The 22,024-nt window shown below is 40.3% G+C and overlaps 1 protein-coding gene across 1 annotated transcript; it reads left to right on the forward strand.

The window, feature by feature from the left end:
- Positions 1–1,282: 1,282 nt before the first annotated feature.
- Neu3 (neuraminidase 3) lies at positions 1,283–15,245 on the forward strand. Its single transcript, XM_047519563.1, has 3 exons — positions 1,283–1,597; positions 5,794–6,005; positions 12,451–15,245. Exons 1-3 carry the CDS (start codon positions 1,534–1,536, stop codon positions 13,483–13,485), a joined length of 1,311 nt encoding a protein of 436 aa, XP_047375519.1. The 5' UTR covers positions 1,283–1,533; the 3' UTR covers positions 13,486–15,245.
- Positions 15,246–22,024: the final 6,779 nt, after the last annotated feature.

A 22,024-nucleotide genomic window follows, 5' to 3' on the forward strand; every position in this document is an offset into this window, starting at 1 on the left:
TTACTGCATCAAATCAAGAGGTCTGTAATATCTTCTTGCCTCTCATTGGTGATGTTATAATTATCTAATGGGTTCTGAAGTTTTTGACCTAATCCATTATAAAATTTTTTACCAAACTTTTCATCTAATGGTTTTAATATCCATTGATAATTGTCTAGATTCATTATTTCATTAGAGGCTGCAAAGTGAGGGAATTCTATTATTCTTTTGGCACTCATTAGTTATTTGTTTTATAAAGAATTTTTCCCATCAATTGAAATATGGTTTGTATAGGAAAGGGCTTGGAATAAAAGCTTGATTCTTTCCTTATCAAGCTTTGAGGTGACCAGAGATTTTATTCTCCATGTCAATATGAATTCATGAATTCTAACATTTAATATTATGCAGTCATCCTTTTAGATGCTCATTTTTTTTTCAGTATTTAGCCAAGGTTGACTCTTGTGCCATGACCTCAGTGGCAGTTTATGGCTTCTTTGCTTTCTGGTAGGAGAAGAGGTAGGCTTTTCTAATACATTTCTTTCCACAGATCTGCAATCAGCCATTTTTCCATGGAATTTTGGTTCCTTTTAGGAAGGAATCATATTTTGGAGCTCACTGGTACTGACTGGGTTAGTCTCTGATTCCAGCGCCCCCACTCCACCCCTTTTTAAAGAAAAATACATCAGGTTGGGTCCTGTATTCTTTTAGGAAACCCCACCCTTCTTTTGTGAGTTCTTTGTAGCACCACAAGAAAGTCCAGGCGCATCTTGTATTTTCTCTATATCATGAATTCAAACTTACAGAAGTTTAAAATTTTTACATCCTCTAAGTTGGCAGTTTATCTCTTTTTTAGCATTTGCCATTGTGTTTTACTTGGCTCCAACTAAAACTGACCTTGGATGGGTCTTTTTCATTTTAGGGGAGGGTGTTCTTCGTTTCCATAACTGAAACAAGAGAATGAACTTAGTATTCCATGTCAAATATAAGTATGCAAAGGTATTTATACAGACACGTATATATTATATAATCGTATGTTTTTACTCGTATTTTTTGCTAGGAGTTTGCCCAACGCTTTGGGCGCTGGTCCTTGTTGCAGGTCCCGCTGAAGCCCGGAACCTTTGCTCGACTGTCAGGCTGTCCAGGGAAGTTTTAGGCAGTGAGACCTCCCAAACGTCCAACCAATAGATACCAGCGTGGGAATGCGGGATTGAAAGGAGGAGGAACAACCGAGACTGCGCGGCGAGGGGGCGGGGCTGAGGGGCGGGGCTGAGGCTGCGACTTGCCCGCGGGGAAGGGAGGGGGGTGCCCGGGATGGTGTCAACCCTCAGCTGGCGGGCTGCGGACTACTCCCACTGGTTCCCCGGAGCGTCTTTCCGTCCCGGGTCTGTGTGTGTCTCTGGTGCCCTCTTTCCGGCCAGCACCTCGCTCTTCGCTTCTCGGCGTTCGTCTTCAGGCTCTCAGTTTCTCCTCCTCTTTCACCGTCTCCCCAACCCTGAGTGCCAGCCATTCTCCCGGGCTTCGGTGTCCGAGACCTGAGGGCCTGCCCGGCGCCCCATGGAAGAGCCCCTCGCGCCCAGCTCAGCCTCGAGAGCCACTGAGGAGCCGGGGTCCCGCGCAGGTGAGCGAGGTTGGGAGACAGGAGAGCCACCCCACCCCCCAAGAAAATGGGGTCCTGTCACTGTAGGGTCAGGAGCAACAGCACATCAGCACATCCAGCCTTTGGGTAGTATTGGGTCAGAGCCATGCGTTTGGTTAGGACCTGACAACCAGAGAGCTGTTCTTGCCTCTTCTATTTTTGTTTTCCTCCCCCTGAAGCCTAACTTCAACCTTAGATTAGCATTGTGGAGATGAAGGAGAACTGAGACAAGGAAAACCCTCTTTCTACTGAGGTATCTGTGGGCGGCACAGTCATGAGCTGGATTTTAGGAGATCTAGGACTTGGTCCAGGTTTTGCTACTGAGTGTCCTCATATAAGTCCCCCGCCCCGCAAAGCCAAGTCAGACTGCATTGTCAGTTCTACACTGTACTCTTTCTCAGTAAGAGAGCAGGGAGCACTTCACTGGAAGAGGATTCTATGGAGGAGCAATTAATTTGAGTTCTTTGCTAGAACAAACAATTCCAAAACATTCCTGTATCAGATTCTTCTCCATCCGTTCCATGCACATTGTGTGAACTACTTTAGGTGGCCATGCCACAGTCACCATGTTACCACTGTTAACATGATCAATAGAATAATAATTAATAAAAATGATTGATAATGACTAATTGTTTTAGTGATAGAGCCACAAGTGAAATTGTAAAGACATTTAAATTTATAATAAAGACTTCTATTTGTATAGTACTTTAAAGTTTGAAAGTCACTTTTGAGTGGTTCTTCATATTAGTTATCTTAGGTATTATCCACATTTTACAAACAAGGAATTTAAGACCTAGAGAGGTTTGGTAACTGGCACTAGTTCACAGTATGAAGTGGAGGTGGGACATGAATCCAGCCACATGATAAGTGCTTTTCCTTTGGTGATCTCCCCACTTCCTCTCCCTTTCCTTTTCCTAGTCCTTCTATCCCACTCCATGCCCATCCAGTGCTCCATTCTTACTGCCTTGAGAATTCAGTTTTAGATGTTAACTGATAGTCATATGTTGGCTGAATGATTAATAATTTGATATAACTCATTATTAAAGTGTTAACTTCTAAGAGTTTAAAGTATGATCTCTCCCAGAGGTGAAGAAGGATTTAAATGCTCTTAAGAAGGGGAGTTGAAATTGTTGTTATTACAGTCATGCATCATGTAATGATGACAATACCTATGAAGGAATGCATCATTAGGCAATTTTGTTGTGTGAACATCGTGACTATATATACACAAACCTAGATGGAATAGGTCCTAGGGTATATGGTACTTATATGTGAATGACATGTATGGAATATGGAGATTGATACACACGCACACATATGTGTGAAAGTATAGCAGTGAAAATTATATATATATATACATACATACATATAAATATATATATATACATACATATATATATATATATATATATATACATACATATAAAATAGCCTATTCCTAGGGCCATGATGAACAAAACATGAGATTAAGTCAAGCATAAAATAGTGTAATCAGAAGACTCAGTAAACAAATTTGTGAGGCGGCTACTAGCTAGTATGTATTCTGAAGCAAAGTGAAGCACAGAATTTAAATAACATGCTGAAGGGCACATAGTCCTGTTGGTTCAAATAGTTTTTTAACTATTACACCAGCCTGGCTCAGGGACAGATGTTACTTAGAGGAAAGCTTGACCCTCCCTGGCAGGAGGGCCTGAGTTGGGGGAGAGAAGTGTATAAAGAAGACAGTTTATTCTGGCTCATTTTTTGATTATGCTGTCAGGAGCCCAAGATTGAAGTGAGGGAGGCTTTTCTTCGTACTCAATAAGGCCATCTCCTTTACTCCTCTCATGATAGTGACCCATAGTTCTTAAGTTAGAATCAAATGACTAAATGAATCATTCATATACTTTTGGAAATTTGTCTTGATTGACTAGGAGGCTGTAGCTTAAAGCAGTACAACTTTGCCTTACAGTTCATTGCCCAGAAAGCTGCCTGAAAGATTGGTTTAAGATGATCATACCACTCCTCTGCCAAAAGCTCTAGAGTGGCTCCCTGTCTGTGGGATGAACACCTTAATAGGTGTCAGAGCCTCCCAGGATCAGGAGTTTGCTGACCTCTTCAGCCCCATCTTGCTCACAGCATTTGCATTCTACCTCTATAGTTGTACTGCTCTACTGAAAGTCCCTGTTGCTGTTTTCTGTTGCCTGTAGGCTTTTCATGTCCACTGCCTTTGCCCTTCTACTTTTCACCCTCAGTTGGCTAACCTGTTCTTCACTCTAAGATTCAATTCACTTATTTGTTCAGTCAATAAATATTAGTTGAGTTCCTATGATGTACCAGGCCTGGTTCTGGATATGAAAGTATAACAGTGAATAAAATAGACTTATCCTTGCCCTTTTTGGAGCTTCTCTTCTATAGTATGTATTGAGCAAGTGTAATATATGAGCTAGCAGAGGGTGAGAAATGGAGAAAAGAACAAGAAAAAGGGACAGAGAGGGCAAGGAAGTTGTCGGGGGAAGGCCTCACTGGTTGGATGATGTTTCAGCAGAGCTGAAGGAGATAAGGGAATGAGCTCTGTGGCTATCACAAAAAGAGTTCCAGTCAGAGCATGTAACTATTTGAGGCAGGAGTTCACTTGGCCCACACTGTTGGGTGTACACCCTCTTATAGTGTGCTGACACAAAGATAACAAGGAAGATTGCCATTTACCTCTTATTTACAGGCGAAAATCAATATGGAGATTCCTCAAAAGATTAGGAATAGAACCACTGTATGACCCAGCTTTACCACTCCTTGGTGCTTATCCCAAATAACTTAAGTCAGCATATTACAGAGATACATGCATGCCAATATTTATAGCAGCACAATTCACAACTGGAATCAGCCTAGGTATCTGTCAGCAGATGAATGGATAAAGAAAATGTGGTTTATGTACAAAATGGAGTTCTATTCAGCCATAAAGAGAACAAAATTGTGTCATTTGCAGGAAAATGGATGGATCTGGAGAGCATCTTGTTAAGTGAAATAAGCCAGACTCAAAGTCAAGGAATATAGTGTTACTGGGAGCCAAACCGAGGAAACTGCCTGGATCCCTGTTGGCCACCTGCCTGCATAGGAAATAGGCAAAGGATGTACAAAGAAAAAGCAGAATTTTATGCAGTTTGATCAAAGTGGGAAAAAGCAGCTAGAATGTTGCTCTCTGGATCCTACAGCTAACATGTGGTGAATCCACTATAGAAGTGGAGACAATTTATAGAAACAAAAGCTAAAATATATATATATATATATATATATATATATATATATATATATATATAGATATATAGATAGATAGATAGATAGATTTTAGCTAGTCTATGTTTAGCCAGAGATTTTGTCAATTTTAGTTTTCTTGGCATCTGTCCTGAGTATGAGGAAGTTTTTTTTTTCTCTGCATGAAGAAATTCAGGAGCTCTCTGTTTCAGTATGTTTTCTCTCATATGTGGCAGCTAGAGAGAAAAAAGGAAAAAAGAATCTCATGAAAATAGAAGGTATATCTAAAAAGAACAAATAAAAAAGAAAAAGAAAACAGAAGGGAAACCAGTAAGTTGAGGAATGGAATTGGGAAGAAAGGAGGTTAGAGAAAGGGGAGATATGGGAGAATGAAACCGGTCAAATTATGTGTATGTATGAATATGTCACAGTACATCCCACTGTTATATATGATTATGTGCCAATAAAAAAGGAGAAGGAAAAAAGGGGAAGAGAAGATTGCCTTTTATCCTAGGCTCCAGTATAGGGAGAAAATTTCTCTATAGAATTATTAATCACAGACATTCACTCAAATGGATTTGGGTTTATATTTATATTACCCAATACCCTAGAAACCCTGAGCCAAGAAATTGATATTTAAAACCATCCCAGACTGTTAAGACCTGTGGATTCTGGGCAGAAGCAAATGCAGAGCCTCTCTGGGAAGAGACACTTTTGACATAGGCTACATAGGATTCCTACAGAGTATGGAAAACAGATGTCAGATGATCTTGCATATTGCCTGCTTTGTATTGTTGAGATTGTGGTATTCCCTTTGTATGAAAAATAAACATTTCAGTACATCTGTGTCTTCCCTGTGCCCACCAGCAATGGAATAAAAGAAAACTTGTATGCAGGCCAGAATTTGGGTATGGACACACACATTGAGCTGCCTCCTGTCCTTACAGAGATCATGGAAGAAGTGACATCATCCTCCTTCAACAGCCCTCTGTTCCAGCAAGAAGACAAGGAAGGGATTACCTACCGGATTCCAGCCCTGCTCTATGTGCCCCCCACCCACATGTTCCTGGCCTTTGCAGAGAGGCGTTCAACAAGCAGGGATGAGGATGCTCTCTACCTGGTGCTGAGGCGAGGGTTGAGGACTGGGCACTCAGTACAGGTGACTCTTCCAAGATCTGGGCCTGGGCCTTATGTTTTTTTCCTCTCCACAGAGCTCAGTGTACTTTGGAATCAGTGCCTTTTCCTATCAGTGCTGGAAAAGCCCTGTGTGGGAAGCTGAGGAGGGAAAAACAGTAAAAATAGTGACTTTCACTGAGTGCTTCTTGTGTGCTAGGAACACACTGGATCTTCACAGCCATTCTGTGTCCTAGGTACTGTTGTCAGTCACGTTTTACCAATGAGGAAACAGCCTCAGAGAGGTTGCCATTTGCTCAAGTTCAAGCAGCTATAATATAGCTGTAGGAGACTTCAAAGTGAGTCTCAACTCCAGAGGCCTCCATGGCTCATTCAGATTCAGCTAACATGTGGTGAGCTTTTCATTTCTATTCCCAGTAATCTCTAAAAATCACCCAAGGAGGTAAACACTGTTAGTCCAGTTTTGCTGGTGAGGGATCCTGGTGCTCCCTAAGGTAAGTGACTTACTTGAGACCACAGTTAGTAACAATATAGCCATATTATTACTATTACTAAATGCTTTATGTGAGTTTCGTATTATTATCCCCGTTTTATAGGAGAAAACAACCTGAGAATTAAACTTTGGGCGCACATGTAATAAGTGGTATAACTGGAACTGGAGCCCTTGCCCTTAAGTAGCACATTTTTACCAAATGTTCGGGGAGGAAAGAATAGTTGCTGCTCTTGGGCCTGGAAGCTCCAAAGTTATTTCAGACCCCATATTTCCTATTGTTGCTTTCCTTACACCCAGAGTGGCTGAAGTGAGGATCAGAGGAGACAGTGACTTTGAGAGTCTTGTTAAAAAAAAAAAATGTATAACTGTGTCTCTGTCTGTCTTTAATAGGTACTTTAATCTCCCTAACCTGCCCTGTTTTTCTACCTATAGGTATCTGAAATCTTACCGTTAAACCTTCAGATTCATAGCAGATGCCTTCTTCCATTACAGTGCAAGTTTTATTCTGTTTGAAGTGGGCCTTGCCAACAACCTTTATCCTTGCTTTTGATGTCATTGGCTTACATTTCCAATCCCTATTCTTAAATCTTTTCTCTCTGAGTCGTCTTCATGGCTCCCCAGGATCAGGCTCCTGTTTGAATAACTGGCCTCCAAAGAGGCCTGGCTCTGTAGCCCAGCAGAATGTGGAGATCTAGCTATTTAATTTTCTTTAGGGTAGTCATGACCTGTGGTCATGTTGTTCTGCTTTCTTATCATAGCCAGAGAACTGTTAAGCATTTTTTATAATCAAACCCTACCTGTCACATAACCTCACTGCCCAGTAATCACAATACATCCACAAATTTGTCCATTGTAGCTCATTTTCTCTTCTTTTAAAATTTTTTTTATTTGTAGATGGACACAATATCTTAATTTATTTTTATGTGGTGCTGAGGCTCGAACCCAGTGCCTTGCATGTGCTAGGTGGGCACTCTACCACTGAGCTATACCCCCAACCCTCATTCTCTCTTATTTACTTCCATCTTCTGATTTACTTAATAATAATCTTGAAGTTAGAATTATCATCAGCTCAATGCCTTTTCTAATCTGGAAATATGTTTTCTATTGGTAGCTATAATAGCTTAATGGGTAAGAACTTTGGTTTGGAGTCAGTCAAGACCTACATGTATTGGCTCTGTGACCTTAAACACTTGACTCTTAAATATTTCATCATCTGCAGGATATAATTGATAATAGAAATTATAAATAAGAACTCAACATTAGTTATTTCCCAGAAAGGGTCTGCCTGCATAACTCATCAAATGAAGATCCTAATCCTGTGGCAACTTAAATTTTCTTTTTAATGAGGTAATCTCTGACTTTCTATAATTATAATCGATCTTGTTCTACCTACTTGGACTGTCAGCATCTATACATAATATAGATAAAGTTCCTCTGGCAGAGAGCTTACTCTTTGAAGTACCTGGAAACTTCATGCCATCTGTGTCTTCTTTTTTCTGGACTAAGCAGCTTGTGTTCTTTTAGTGGCTCTTCAGGCCATGGTCCTGAGTTGGTTTCTGGTCTCTTGAAACTTTGATTATTGCCCTTGGGATCTGCACTGGGATTTCAATGTCCTTTTTAAAAACATGGTATTCAGAATTAAATTTAGACTTCAAGTACAGACTGGCCAGTTAGCAATGAGGTAGTGTAGATCTCACCTTGAATCCTTTAATGCAGCCTAAGATAAAATAGCATTTATTGTTTTGGAAGCTGCATGACACAGTTGACTAATATTGAGTAGATAGTCAGCTGAAACCTCTAAGTTTTTTTTTTCATTTTTTAATTATGGTAAGATATATCTAATATAAAACTTCTTAAACATTTTAGTGTTAATTATTAAAATTGTGCAGCTAATTTCTAGAACTTTTTTTTATCTTTCAGAACTGAAACTCTATGTCCATTAAATAAGTCCCCAGTTCTCCCTCTCCCCAGCCACTGGCAACCACTACTGTACTTTCTGTTTCTATAAATTTGGCTATTCCAAATACCCCCACATAAGTGGAATCATACAATGTTTATTTTTTTGTGATGTCTTATTTCACTTAGTTTAATAATATTCTCAGAGTTCATCCATGTTGTTAAATTGTCAGAATTTTCTTGATATTTAAGGCTGAATAATATACCATTGTATGTATAAGTCACATTTTGCTTATCCATTCATTTATTGAAGGACAATTGGGTTGCTTCTACCTATTTGCTGTTGTGAATAACATTGCATTGAATAAGGGTGTGCAAATAGCTCTTTGAGACCCTGTTTTTAATGCTTTTGGATATGTATCTAGAAGTGGAATTGCTGGATCATATGGTAATTCTATATTTAATTTTTTGAGGAAGTGACTACTATTTTTCATCTGGCCACACATTTTATATTCCCAAGTGTTCCGGTTTTTCTACACCCTTGCCAAAACTTTTTTTTTTTTTAATAATAGCTATACTTATGGATGTGAGGTGAGATCTCTTTGGGTTTTTGTTGTTGTTTGTTTTGTGTCAGGGCCTTGTGATTGCTAGGCAAGTGCTTTACCACTGTGCCACAACCTGCAATGTGGTTTTTATTTGTTTCCCTAATGGTTAGTGATGATGAACATCTTTTTCTCCTACATTTTTTATTGGTGCACTATAGTTGTACACAATATAAGTATAATTTGGCCAATATCATTCCCCATTATTTCCCCTTTCCTGTCCCTCCTCCCTCCCCCCGTCCCATTCTTCCATTCAACTCTCCCTTCAATTTTTATGAGATTCCCCCCACTTTCTTTTCCTTTTTTCCAATGTGCATCTTTTTATATGATTTTTAGCCATTACATTTACACTTTAATCAGGTTTCACATCCTAATCATTGAGCTCACAACCTGTTTTATCTGTCAAGTCTTAGCTTGTTATGCCTCCATTGTTCCAGCTGGTTTAGATAATTTTAGGTTCTAAAGTTTTAATGCGTCATTTACAGTTTCTTCCACTTTCATGTCAACTGTGCATTAGACATATCTGGCCCAAATAATTTTCTTTTCTCAGCCAACAAGGATGACTGAGTTTCTCTGATTCCCTGCTACTCAGTGATTAAGTTGACTTCATCCCTTATCTTTGAGTTGGTTAGAGTGTGTAAGGCATTCTGATACAGAAGGGACTGCCCAAGAAATCTTGAGTTTTCTGTCTAGCCTAATTCAATGGGAGACCAAAGGGTCCCTCTGTGGGATGGGAGTAGCACTAGATAACTCTTATGGTCCAGTATGACTCTGAGATTCTGTGATCTGAAGTTTGCTTCATCTGTTTTGCCCATTCATGCAGAAATTAAATTAAAAAATTTTTTTTTGTCTCGAATGTTAATGCATTCATATAGCTGAAAAATTAGAACAGTAGGAAAAGTAACATCCCCATTCCCATTTCCCTACCTCCCATAGGCAGTCATTATTTTATGTGTTCTTCTGGTACTTCTTCATACAGAAACAAAGAAAACAGGTATATATTCTTTTCCTTTTCAATTTTTTTTAGTTGTTGATGGACTTATTTTTATTTATTTATATGTGGTGCTGAGAATTGAATCCAGTACCTCACACATGCTAGACAACTGCTTTACCACTGACCCACACCCCAGCCCAAGTATATATTCTGAATATCGCTTTTTAAAACTTTTAAAAAATATGAAGTGATAGCATATGCAGAAAACATAAATGTCAAATAATCACATAAATGTCAGTGAATTATGACAAAGCCACCACTTGTGGACTCACTACACCTAAAACTCACTACTAATATTCTAGGAAGTAGAATATTTCTAGCATTAGAGAAACTTCTCTTATGGCCCCTCTCTTCCTCTCAAAGGTAATTGCTATGCTGACTTATAGCTCTAGAGGTTAGTTTTGCTTGTTTTTAATCTTTGTGTTTTTTATGCCATCTTATTTTATCGATATTTATCTAAATTGTTGTGCACAGCTGTAATTCATTCCTTTTCATTGTTTTCCATTGTTTGAATATACCACAATCAAGGGACACATTCTACTGATGTATTTTTGAGTTCACCGTTAGGTGTATAGATAATGCTGCAATGAACATTCTTGTACTTTTTTTTGTACTATGGGCATGAATTACTGGGTATCACTCTAGGAGTAGAATTACTGGATCATAGGGTATGTGCATGTTCTACTTCAGAAGTTAATTCATGCCAGTTTTCTAGAGTGGTGGTTGTGAGGACCCATCTACTTCAGTTCTATTCTTCCTGCTAGGATTTTGCTCTTCAAGGTTCAATTTCAAATAATGCAGGGTTTACCAATGCCTCCTATTTTTGTTCTCCTAGCCCCGTATGACTGTCAAATGAATTGTTCAGTATCTCAGCCTTTCATTTATGTCTTTGAGAATTAATTAATTTCCCTGAGGGGAAATGAACTTGAAGTATCCAGCCAATATCTCTCAGTGAAATGTTTGGGACCTGTAATTTATCATTGCCTTATTTGTTCTAGTGCTTTCAAACAGGTGTTTTTTTTGTTTTGTTTTGTTTTAATATTTTATCTATTCTAGTTTTGAGCAGAAGGATTGATTCAATTACTTATTTGTCATGACTGGAAGTTCTCCATAGTTCTTAAACAAAAATTAACGTGCTGTGTATATTCTACTTTGATTTGTTCATTTAACAATATTTTATAGAAATATTTCCATATTGATATATATGGAAAAAAGATCTTTTTATTTATTTTTTAAACCCATGCATTGTGTGTTCACTTAACCAGTTCTCTATTGGTAAATAGTTGAGATGTTTGCAGTATTTTACTGTCACAAGCAAAGCTACAGTGAATAATTTTTTTACTTTATAAAGAAAAGAGGTTTATTTACCTCACTAGTGCATAATCTTATACATATTTAATTGATTATATTAGGATAAATTTCCAGAATTGGGCATGCTAGGAAAGGATAAATGTAATTTTGATATATCATACTTAAGAGTTAAACCTTTTGTACTCTAGTCCATAAATGAGGGTACCTGTTTTTTTATATTTTTACCAACAATATTATCAAACTTTATGATTTTTCCTGTTTTGTCATATTAAAATGTTGTGTCAGTTTAATTTTAATTTGCATTTCTGTTTTGTGTGAAGTTGAACATATTTTCATTTTTTCCCCTCTTTCTGTCAGTTGTCTGATCTTGCCCTTTGCCCATTTCTTTTTAAGGTTCTTGAAATTTTCCTACCAATTTTTAGTATTATTTTTAAAATATATTAAGGAGCCTTCCAGGTAGCTAGGCTTACAGGTGTATGTATATCTGGCCTTGTTTTTCTTTCTTTTCTCTTTTTTTCCTTCCTTGTCTTTTCCTCCTCTTTTTTCTCCTCTCCTTTTTCTTCTTCCTTCTCCCCTTTTCTTTGCAATTCTTCCTTTTTTGCCTTTCTATTTTGTAAAAATTTTATTTAGTAGCATCATGTTCCAGGTACTAGGCTTAACAAACTTAGTGCAGTTTGGTTTCTACCCTCAGATATCTCACAATCTAGGCAGGGAGACAGTTGCAAAAAATTTACAATGTTATATAATTGCTATAACTTATTTGGGAAGGCTTTACAAAGGAGGTGACTTTTGAGTTGGGTATTAGAGGATGATTTGGAAGTCCAGAGAAAGTATGGAAGAGCATCTCAGACAGAGGGGACCACATGTATGATATCTAGCCATGTCTTTTTCCAACTTTATAGGTCATCTTACAATATTTGAGAATGTGGGAAATGCTTGGGCCTTTAGAATTTTATAGATTTAAGGACTGAGGATGTGGCTTAGTGGTAGAGCATTTTCCTGGCATGCATGAGGCTGTGAATTCAATGCATGGTACTATGAAAGAAAAATAATAATTTTGTAGATTTCAATATCATTTATTTCCTGTTTATGAAAAGTATCAATGCTTTTAATGAGCCTCATATCTTACATTAGCATCTCACTCCCACTGTCTCTCTCCTTTCCTCTTGACTAGTGGGGACCCCTTAAGCCACTGATGGAAGCCACATTACCTGGGCATCGGACCATGAACCCCTGTCCTGTGTGGGAGCAAAAGAGTGACTGTGTGTACCTGTTCTTCATCTGTGTGCGGAACCATGTCACCGAACGTCAACAGATTGTGTCAGGCAGGAATGCTGCCCGCCTCTGCTTTGTCTGCAGTCAGGATGCTGGATGCTCATGGAGTGAGGTGAGGGACTTGACTGAAGATGTCATTGGCTCGGAATTGAAGCACTGGGCCACATTTGCTGTGGGCCCAGGGCATGGCATCCAGCTGCAGTCGGGGAGGCTGGTCATTCCCGCATACGCCTACTATTTCCCTTGCCGGTTCCTTTGCTTCCCACTACCATGTACAACAAGACCTCATTCCCTGATGATCTACAGTGATGACTTAGGGATGACATGGCACCATGGTAAGCTCATTAGACCTCTGGTGACAGTGGAGTGCCAAGTGGCAGAGGTGACCAGGAAGGCTGCTTACCCTGTGCTCTACTGCAGTGCCCGGACACCAAACAGGTACAGGGCAGAGGCTCTCAGCACTGATCATGGTGAATGTTTTCAGAGACAGACCCTGAGCCCACAGCTCTGTGAGCCCCCCCCACATGGCTGCCAAGGTAGTGTAGTGAGTTTCCGGCCCCTGGAGAACACACGTAGATGCCAGGACACTGGTGGCAAAGATGCTCCCACCATTCGGCAGAGCCCTCTACTGGACAATTCACTGAAGCTGGAGGAAGGAGCTGGAACACCACCTGAAACATGGCTCTTATACTCACACCCAACTAATAAGAAACGGAGAGTTGACCTGGGCATCTACCTCAACCAGAGCCCCTTGGAGAATGCCTGCTGGTCTCACCCCTGGATCTTACACTGTGGGCCCTGTGGCTACTCTGATCTGGCTGCTGTGGAGGAGGAGGGCTTGTTTGGGTGTTTGTTTGAGTGTGGGACCAAGTGGGAGTGTGAACAAATTGCCTTCCGTCTATTTTCAGACCGAGAGATCCTGAACTGCATATAGGGGATCTGCACCAGTCCTGGTAGGAATCTGAGCCAATTCAAGACTAAACTGACTGACTTTTCCATAGAAGGGAATGGCAGCCACAACCAGGATAATAGAGGTTACAGAGTATCAAAAACCTTAATATTCTATTCCCTGCCTCTTTTCCATTTCTTCTCCAAAGAGCAAAATGAAAAATTTTCCATAGCTTCTGCAGTTGCAAGCTCACTGAATTGGCCTACTTTAAGATGTTGGACATGTTACCTGAACTTTCTGGGCCTCAGGTGTCCATCTGTAAAATGAGAGAATTGATTCTGTGATATCTTATCTTCCCATTACTAGGAGAAGCAGAGAACCTATATGCTCCATGATCAGGACTGGCTACATAAGAACTCTGCTCAGAATGGGTATCAGAAGACTTTCTTTTCAAATGACTCTCCCCTCATCTGCCTATAGGGTTTCACACAGGTGTCAAGGCAAGAAGGAGGACCTGGATTTTTTTCCATATTTAATAATTACAATACTCTTACCTTTCTGGAAAATCATGCTCTGAGCTCTGCAGGCTCTCTGTCCTAGAGGAATTGAGCAAGACAGCAGAATCATGATGTTGCCTACTTTTTCCAGCTTCACAGCTCTGCTCAACCATCCCTTCCTTATCCAGAAAACATCATTTCCTTAGGAGAAATATGAGAAACCAGCAGCCCTTGATGATGGTGCTTCCTGCTTCTGATATCATTACCTTGATGAAAATGAGCTCTACGTTCATTTTCCCATTAGGGTGATTCCTGATGGGAAAAGGACACGGATTAGGACGTTAGAAGTGGACAAGCCAGGCATGATGGTGTACATCTATATTCCCAGCTACTCAGGAGGCTGAAACAGGAGGATCACTTGAGGTCAGAGAGTTCAAGGCCAATCTGAGCAATTTAGAGAGATCCTGTCTCTAAAAACAAAACAAAAAATTGGACGAAATTACCGATGGTCCCTTCTTCAAGGGGCTCACGGTTTATGGAACTAGAAAAGGAATTAGATTTGAGAAAAAAAAATGCTGATGGTGAATAGTTGGTAGATGTTAGGCTGTAAATTGGGATGATGGTAACTTCTGATGTCATTGTTTTAATTGCGTCTTCAGTATACCTGGAGTCCTCTTTCCAAGGGCTCACCCAGGGTGCTAGATTTTCCCCAAGTCCGTTTTACTCAGAATATTGTTGTTGCCCAGCCTCTCCTTTACCAGTGGGGAAGGTCCTCACCATTAGGAAGGTCTCAGGGCTGTAAACTTCTGAATCAGGCCAATTTGTTTGGACCTACTGGAATTGCTACTTGTGAAGTAGGGATGCCTCTCCTTCTAAGACTTTTGGGGCTGAACTTACTTAGCCAGTTATGGGCCTCTCAGATGATACTAGAGTGGTGGTTGCTTCTATCTTAGATTGTTTCCCCAATAGTTTGTTATTGTGACAGAAATTTTATCATGAGAGATTTATTTTTTTGTCTCTATTTTTATCCCTATTTAAGGAGGATAATGCCTTAAACTGATATCAGCTGAATGTTTTTGGTGTTGGGTAATGACCAGAAAGAGTAAGCCTAGTTATGGGATACAGCCTAGGAGGCTAGAGTTGTAGTTATGCAAGTCAGGTGTAAGGAATATCCTACTTGAGCATATTGCTTAAGACTGTAACTTTTGGGGGCTGGGGAGATAACCCAGTCGGTAGAGTGCTTGCCTTGTAAGCACAAGGCCCTGGGTTTGATCCCCAGCACCCGCCCCCCACCCCAAAAAGAAGACTGTGACTTTGGATGGATTAAAAAAAAAAATTCCCTTAGCCTTTTATACATTTGTGAGAGTAATTTTCTTAGTACAGTTATGATAATTCATCCATTTGTGTATACATTTATCTAAATATTTCTTGAATAGCTATGCAGAATGCAAGGTATTTCTGTTGCCATTTCTTGGTTCAAAATCATTTGTGGCTCCCATTGCTTACTAAAGTTTAAATAGCCTGACATTTAGGACCTTCCAGTTTAGGGTTAAAATAATACATAAATACTTCCCTCCACTTCCCTATATGAAGCCCACTGTCAGGGAAGACCTTTGTCAAGCTGGCCAAGTGAAGTGTGGCAGGGATCTAGGGGTGGGCAGGGTTGGTGGCACAGGGAGGAATTGAGGAAGAGGGAAACATTTCTACCCCCTCCAAAGAGGTAGAAGCACCTTGTTCATCAAAGCTTTCCTGAGTGCTACACCCCAACTAGATAGGTACTAGGAGGATGGCTAATTCTAAACCAGGGATAAAGGATGAAGAGAGTGGAAATATCCAGACTTCTTTAGGACTATCCAAGGAAGTCAGGGAAGGGACTTTGACCATGTGCCAGTGTGGGCCAAAGCTATTTAATACCAGTACTCATAAGATATCTGTCTCTAAATTGCCCCTCACCCTGGACTCCTCCCTTACCTCATGTTTGTTTCTCCTTAATGGCTAGCACTGAAACTTTTAACTGGAAAAGGGCTTATGTTCTTGTTTAAGGAATAATAAGAAAAGAGGGTGGAGACACAGGAATCCAGAATGAGGCCTAGAGAGAGGAATAGAGTGGGTGATGGCAGCTGTGAAGAAAAGATTAGCAGATATGAGTCCATCACCTTTAGGAAGGGAAAGAATGTGACCCATATGAAGTCTGGGCTGGAGAGCCTGTGTAGGTGGTAGCTGCTGTGAAGAAGAAATGACAACAGGCTGGGACTGTTCCTTGAAACCTAAGGGAAGGGAGAGAGACATGCACAGGCCTGCAGCTTGGCCTGAGAGGAATCCAACTCAGCCCTGTACCAAGCTAGCTCAACTTGGCCATGTTCCAAGTGAACAGTAAAGACATAAAGGCACTCCAATCACCCAAGGCCTCAGGACCCTGGGACATACCCTAACTAAGCTCATTTCAGCCACACTTTGGAAGGTAAATGGAAAAGATAGGGCAGGTGGTGACAGCTGTGAAGAAAGAGGAAAGCAGAAGTGGGCCTCTTGGGAACAAATGATCCTTTGCCCTAAGAAGCCCACCACCCTGTACCTTGGTCTCTTAGAATGGACGCATCCTGCACACATGGATGTGCACCCAGACCAACTGCCCACCCATTTAAACTGTTGATCTACTCATGTTCCTTAACTCCTCAGCTCTTAATATTTATCTCAGGTCCTTGTTTTGTGCTTTATTTGTACCTGTTTTTCCTGGTGAACAGTTTTCCCTCAGGTGGCCAAAGGATGTTATGTGACCGTAACCAGAGATAAGCAACTTTTCATTTTCTCTATTGGGTAATCCAAAGGATCCACATGGTCACCTGAGGCTGTAGTATTACTATCTCTACCTCACCCAGATCTGGCTACTCACTGTTCCCCAGTAGACTGTAAGTTTTCTCTACTGCATTATTGAAAGAGATGTCATGTCGTCCATCTCTGTGCTGTCAGAGGCTATACTCTGAATTTCTTTTTGGTTCTTCCACAGGCTGCTCTATATGTACCTCTCTAGGCCTCTACTAGGCCAGGGACTTCTTGAGATCCAAGTTTGACTACTCTCTGTCCTTTTTACCTTGAATCACAATGACCTATCTATAAATACATACTTTTTCTACCATATTTGGAACTCCCTGAAGGTAAGGACTGTTTGATTGCCGTCCGTGTCCTCTGAACAGTATAGGGTCTGGAAAAGAGTAGACAGCAGAAAATATGGGCTAAGTGAATGAACAAGTCAAAGAGACTGGGCCTTTTGGAGATAACTAAGGAGGCCAGGGGAGTCCTGCTACAGTGAGATGTTATATCCCTCTGGGTTGCACAGTATTCAAAACCTGATGAATGTGACCCTAAATGAGTGTTCTCTGCCCTGACCTGCTTCCAGGTTAGTCACAGTACTTCCTGGGAATGAGTTTTCTTTGACTTGGACTTGGTCCTGCCTGATGTCCCCAAATTATAGCCCAAGCCTAAAACCAAGCTGTGATTCAGGGTTCTCACTTCACAGGTATTTCCCCTCTGTCCTTGATTGAACTTTCTGTAATTCCCACTCCTCCAGGACTCCAAGGAAGATGCTGAGGCTCAGCATGTTCTCAGTGGTCTTAGCTGTATGGTACCAAGTACCAGAAATACTCCCTGTACCATAAGAACTACTATTACTCTTAGAACCAAGAGGAGTAAAAATCTTAATTTTGTTGACCCCTGTTTTTTTGGTTAGGAAACTGAGATCATCATCTCAGTTTATTCCCAATTTATATCCTAATATCCAGTTTATTCCCAATTTATAAAGTGAATTTGAGGCGGTTCTTTTCACAGGAACTTTTACTCTCAGACAACCTTAATAGTAACAATCCATCATGCCTTTACACATTGCCATTTGAACATAGTTAACTGTGAAGGGAAGCAGGGCAGGGGCTATCATGACTGGCTCAATAGCAGGCTATTTACATAGAGGATCCAGGGTACATAGGGTCACCCTGATCCCAGCTCCAGTGCTCATCACTGCATGTCTTATTTTTTTCAAAACACCTTCAAGTTATTGCCAAACTTCAGCTGAAAAGCCCACAAATATTTACCTAAAGGTAATGGGTGATAGTTTAACTTCTGATTTTAATCTGACTTTCTGTTAGTTCCATTAGGATACTTATAACGCACTACTGGATTTGATCATGTATTTTAGCACAACCTCTTATGTTCTGTCAGATCAGTCATTCATTTTTTAAAAGCCTTCAAATGGAGAATCTTTTGTCATAACATTGTGAGTCCCATAATGATAATAAAGTTTGGAGAACTGCTAATTTATCTCATAAAGTAGTTTACAATAATTATTTATAAAATCATTTAAAAATCTGGTGCTCTGTTTTATTTTTACATGTGTTATTAGATTGCTTAATGTCTGAAGGGCCCTTGGGCTTGAGAGGAATACTCAAGTATGCTATGTAAACTTTAGAGGTGAATATTATTAAACTCATATCAAAACATTAAAACCTTTAAAATATTTAGACAATAACAAATTTGATTAATCTGCCTTAAACAAATACCAATTCTAAATTAAGTAGAGCTGACCCTTTTGAAAAGCTCAAGATCTATAAAAGTAGGTAAAATATAACTAATCCAATTACAAAACATACCCTTATACCAAAATGGAGTACGAGGAGTTGATGCCATGGATTTACTTTTACATTTTGGGAGTTCTAATTTTTAAACCTCCCCAGGCTTTTAGTAACTTTATTAGGTTCTCTATACCCCCACCTTCCTAGGGATTAGTAATAACAATACCAAAGGAAAAGAATACCTGCCATTTTATACAAACTGTCCAATAGGCACACTGAACTGATAGGTTGGCGGTCTAGAGCCACAGATAAACATCCTCGACCAGTGGGAAAATGCCTGCATGCATTAGAGACAAAGAACAGAGTCAGGAATCATCCTGATGCCATCCACTGGAGCTCTTCACTGTTGTGGGAACCAATGATCCCCTAACCCTTATTTCTTAAGCTACTGTGATTTGGATATACATAACTTGCAACCCAAAGGATTTAAATATTCATCCTCACTGAAAGTTTGATTAATTGGTACCATGACCTGTTTAGTCACTACCTGGAGATAAATACAAGCCATAAGTAATTAGCTGTCAATAGAGTCTACTAAAGTTTGATTGACAGTATTATGTAAAGGGTACATTACCAAGAGAGACATTGGGATAGACTGGAGAGGACCTTACTTGGAGGAACAGGGTGCCCAGGATCCTAGTTCTAGAGCTAGTTACTAACCTGCTGGATGGCTTTGTGCAAGTTACTGGCCCTCTCTGGAAAGCAATTTATTCAGCTATAGTATGAGCACATCCATGTTCTCCTGTCTCACCAGAGGGTGTGTTACCTGCTAGACCAGTAAATTCTGAAAAGGGCTTAGCAAACAGCTATGTGTTATATAAATCAGAAGACAAATTATCTTACCTTTGGTCTCCATGACCCTCAGCACTGGCAGCATGCAATGTTTGAGTGCTGAGAATGAGTTACAGAGGAGGGAGTGTGGCAGGGCCCACTTAGGAGGGCATTTTAAGGCAGACAGCCATCCCTTGAGCAAATTGCAGGCCTGATGGTTTTGACCAACCTTCTGAGTTTTCCCTGTATCTTTTGCTTCCTTACTATGAGGAATGACCTAGTCTTAGTATGGAAGAGGCCCCAAGTAATCAAAGGTACTTGGTCTGCATCATCTGTCCTGTGCATCTACTACAAAGCCAGCATGTTATAGGAAAGAAAGGTGCCAGGAGAATAACATTTGTAAAGTGCTGGTCCCTGGAATAATGGGTCTCACTGTGCATTCAAACCAAAGGTCATCCGCTTCTGTGTGATCCAAGAGATACATTTCTTTCTCTTCTTGGAAGCCCAGACCTACTGGATTCACATTCCAGTGCCCACAACCTTCAGAGCAGCTGTCTTTCCAAGACCCAGAGTCATTCTAAACATAGATTTTGTTGTCATCAACTAGGAATAGAACCAGAAAAGAGAGCATGGATTCCCTGAAGGGGTAAACATAGAACTTGATATCAGGTGAAGCAAATTTAGTGCCAATGGGAAGCCCAGGGGCCTGCAGGCCCTGGGCAGCTCTCTGAGCCACAATTTGGAGATAGATTTTTGTGTTTGGCTTTAGCCAGCAATGCTGCCTCAGTCTTTCTCCACTGTGGGCCAGTCTCTTGAGCTGTACCCAGTAGCTAGGTCTGAGCTCCCAAGCAATGTAGATAGGCCTCCACACATTCTCTCTTAACAACCAAAGAAGCAAGGCGTCATTGTCCCGAAGCTACAAATGAGGAAGCTGGGCATTGAAAGGTTAAGTGGACAAGCATCTTTATAGTTTCTTCATCTGTAAAAACCAGGATAATAAAAGTGCCTCATAGGGTTGTTGTGAGGATGAAGTGACATAATATTAAAACTTAGATAAAAGTTAAAATAAGTGTCTGGCACATAGTAGGTGTCCAGAGAATGGAAGCTGCTGGGACTATTGTTTTTTTCCTGTAGTAATTATATTAGCCCATTACATGTGCATAGTAGGTACTAGAACTTAAATGTTTGTGTCCCCGCCCCCCCAAATTCAAATGTTGAAATTTAACATGGTGATGATATTAAAAAATAGGGCCTTTGGGAGGTAATTAAGGCATGAGGGCTTGCCCTCATGGATGGGATTAGGGCCCTCACAAAAGGCCTAAAGCAGCTTGTTAGCACCTTTGTTCTTCAGCCATGTAAGGATGTAGCCACAAGGTGCCAGCTGTGAGGCAGAAAGCAAGCCTTTGCCAAACCATTAGACACCAAATCTGCTGGCCTTGCTCTTGAACTTTCCAACCTTCAGAACTGTGAGAAATAAATTTCTGCCATTTATAAATTATCCAGCCTAAGGCATTTTTGTTATAGCAGCCTGAACTAAGACTGTGCAATTAGCAGTGCTTTTCAAACTTATGCATGCTGAAAGAGTGAAGCAGGGGGTATCGCAATACCAGATCTTCAACTGTACTACAAAGCAATAGTAACAAAAACGGCATGGTATTGGTACCAAAATAGAAAGGTGGATCAATGGTACAGAATAGAGGACACGGACACAAACCCAAACAAATATAATTTCCTCATACTAGACAAAGGGGCCAAAAATATGCAATGGAGAAAAGATAGCCTCTTCAACAAATGGTGCTGGGAGAATTGGAAATCCATATGCAACAGAATGAAACTAAACCCATATCTCTCACCATGCACGAAACTAAACTCAAAATGGATTAAGGATCTCGGAATCAGACCAGAGACCTTGCATCTTATAGAAGAAAAAGTAGGTCCAGAGCTTCAACATGTCGGCTTAGGACCAGACTTCCTCAACAGGACTCCCATAGCACAAGAAATAAAAGCAAGAATTAATAACTGGGATAGATTCAAACTAAAAAGCTTTCTCTCAGCAAAGGAAACTATCAGCAATGCAAAGAAAGAGCCTACAGAGTGGGAGAAAATCTTTGCCAATCATACTTCCGATAGAGCGCTAATCTCCAGAATCTATAAAGAACTCAAAAAACTCTACACCAAGAATGTAAATAATCCAACTGACAAATGGGCTAAGGAAATGAATAGACACTTCACAGAAGAAGATCTACAAGCAATCAACAAACATATGGAAAAATGTTCAACATCTCTAGTAATAAGAGAAATGCAAATCAAAACCACCCTAAGATTCCATCTCACCCCAATTAGAATGGCAATTATCAAGAATACAAGCAACAACAGGTGTTGGCGAGGATGTGGGGAGAAAGGTACACTCTTACATTGCTGGTGGGGCTGCAAATTAGTGCAGCCACTCTGGAAAGCAGTGTGGAGATTCCTTAGAAAACTTGGAATGGAAACACCATTTGACCCAGCTATCCCACTCCTTGGCCTATACCCAAAGGACTTAAAATCAGCATATTACAGAGATACAGCCACATCAATGTTCATAGCTGCCCAGTTCACAATAGCCAGATTGTGGAACCAACCTAGATGTCCTTCAATTGATGAATGGATAAAGAAAATGTGGTATATATATACAATGGAATATTACTCAGCCATAAA

Source organism: Sciurus carolinensis, chromosome 11 (assembly GCF_902686445.1).
Source record: "Sciurus carolinensis chromosome 11, mSciCar1.2, whole genome shotgun sequence".
Taxonomy (NCBI): Eukaryota; Metazoa; Chordata; class Mammalia; order Rodentia; family Sciuridae; genus Sciurus; species Sciurus carolinensis.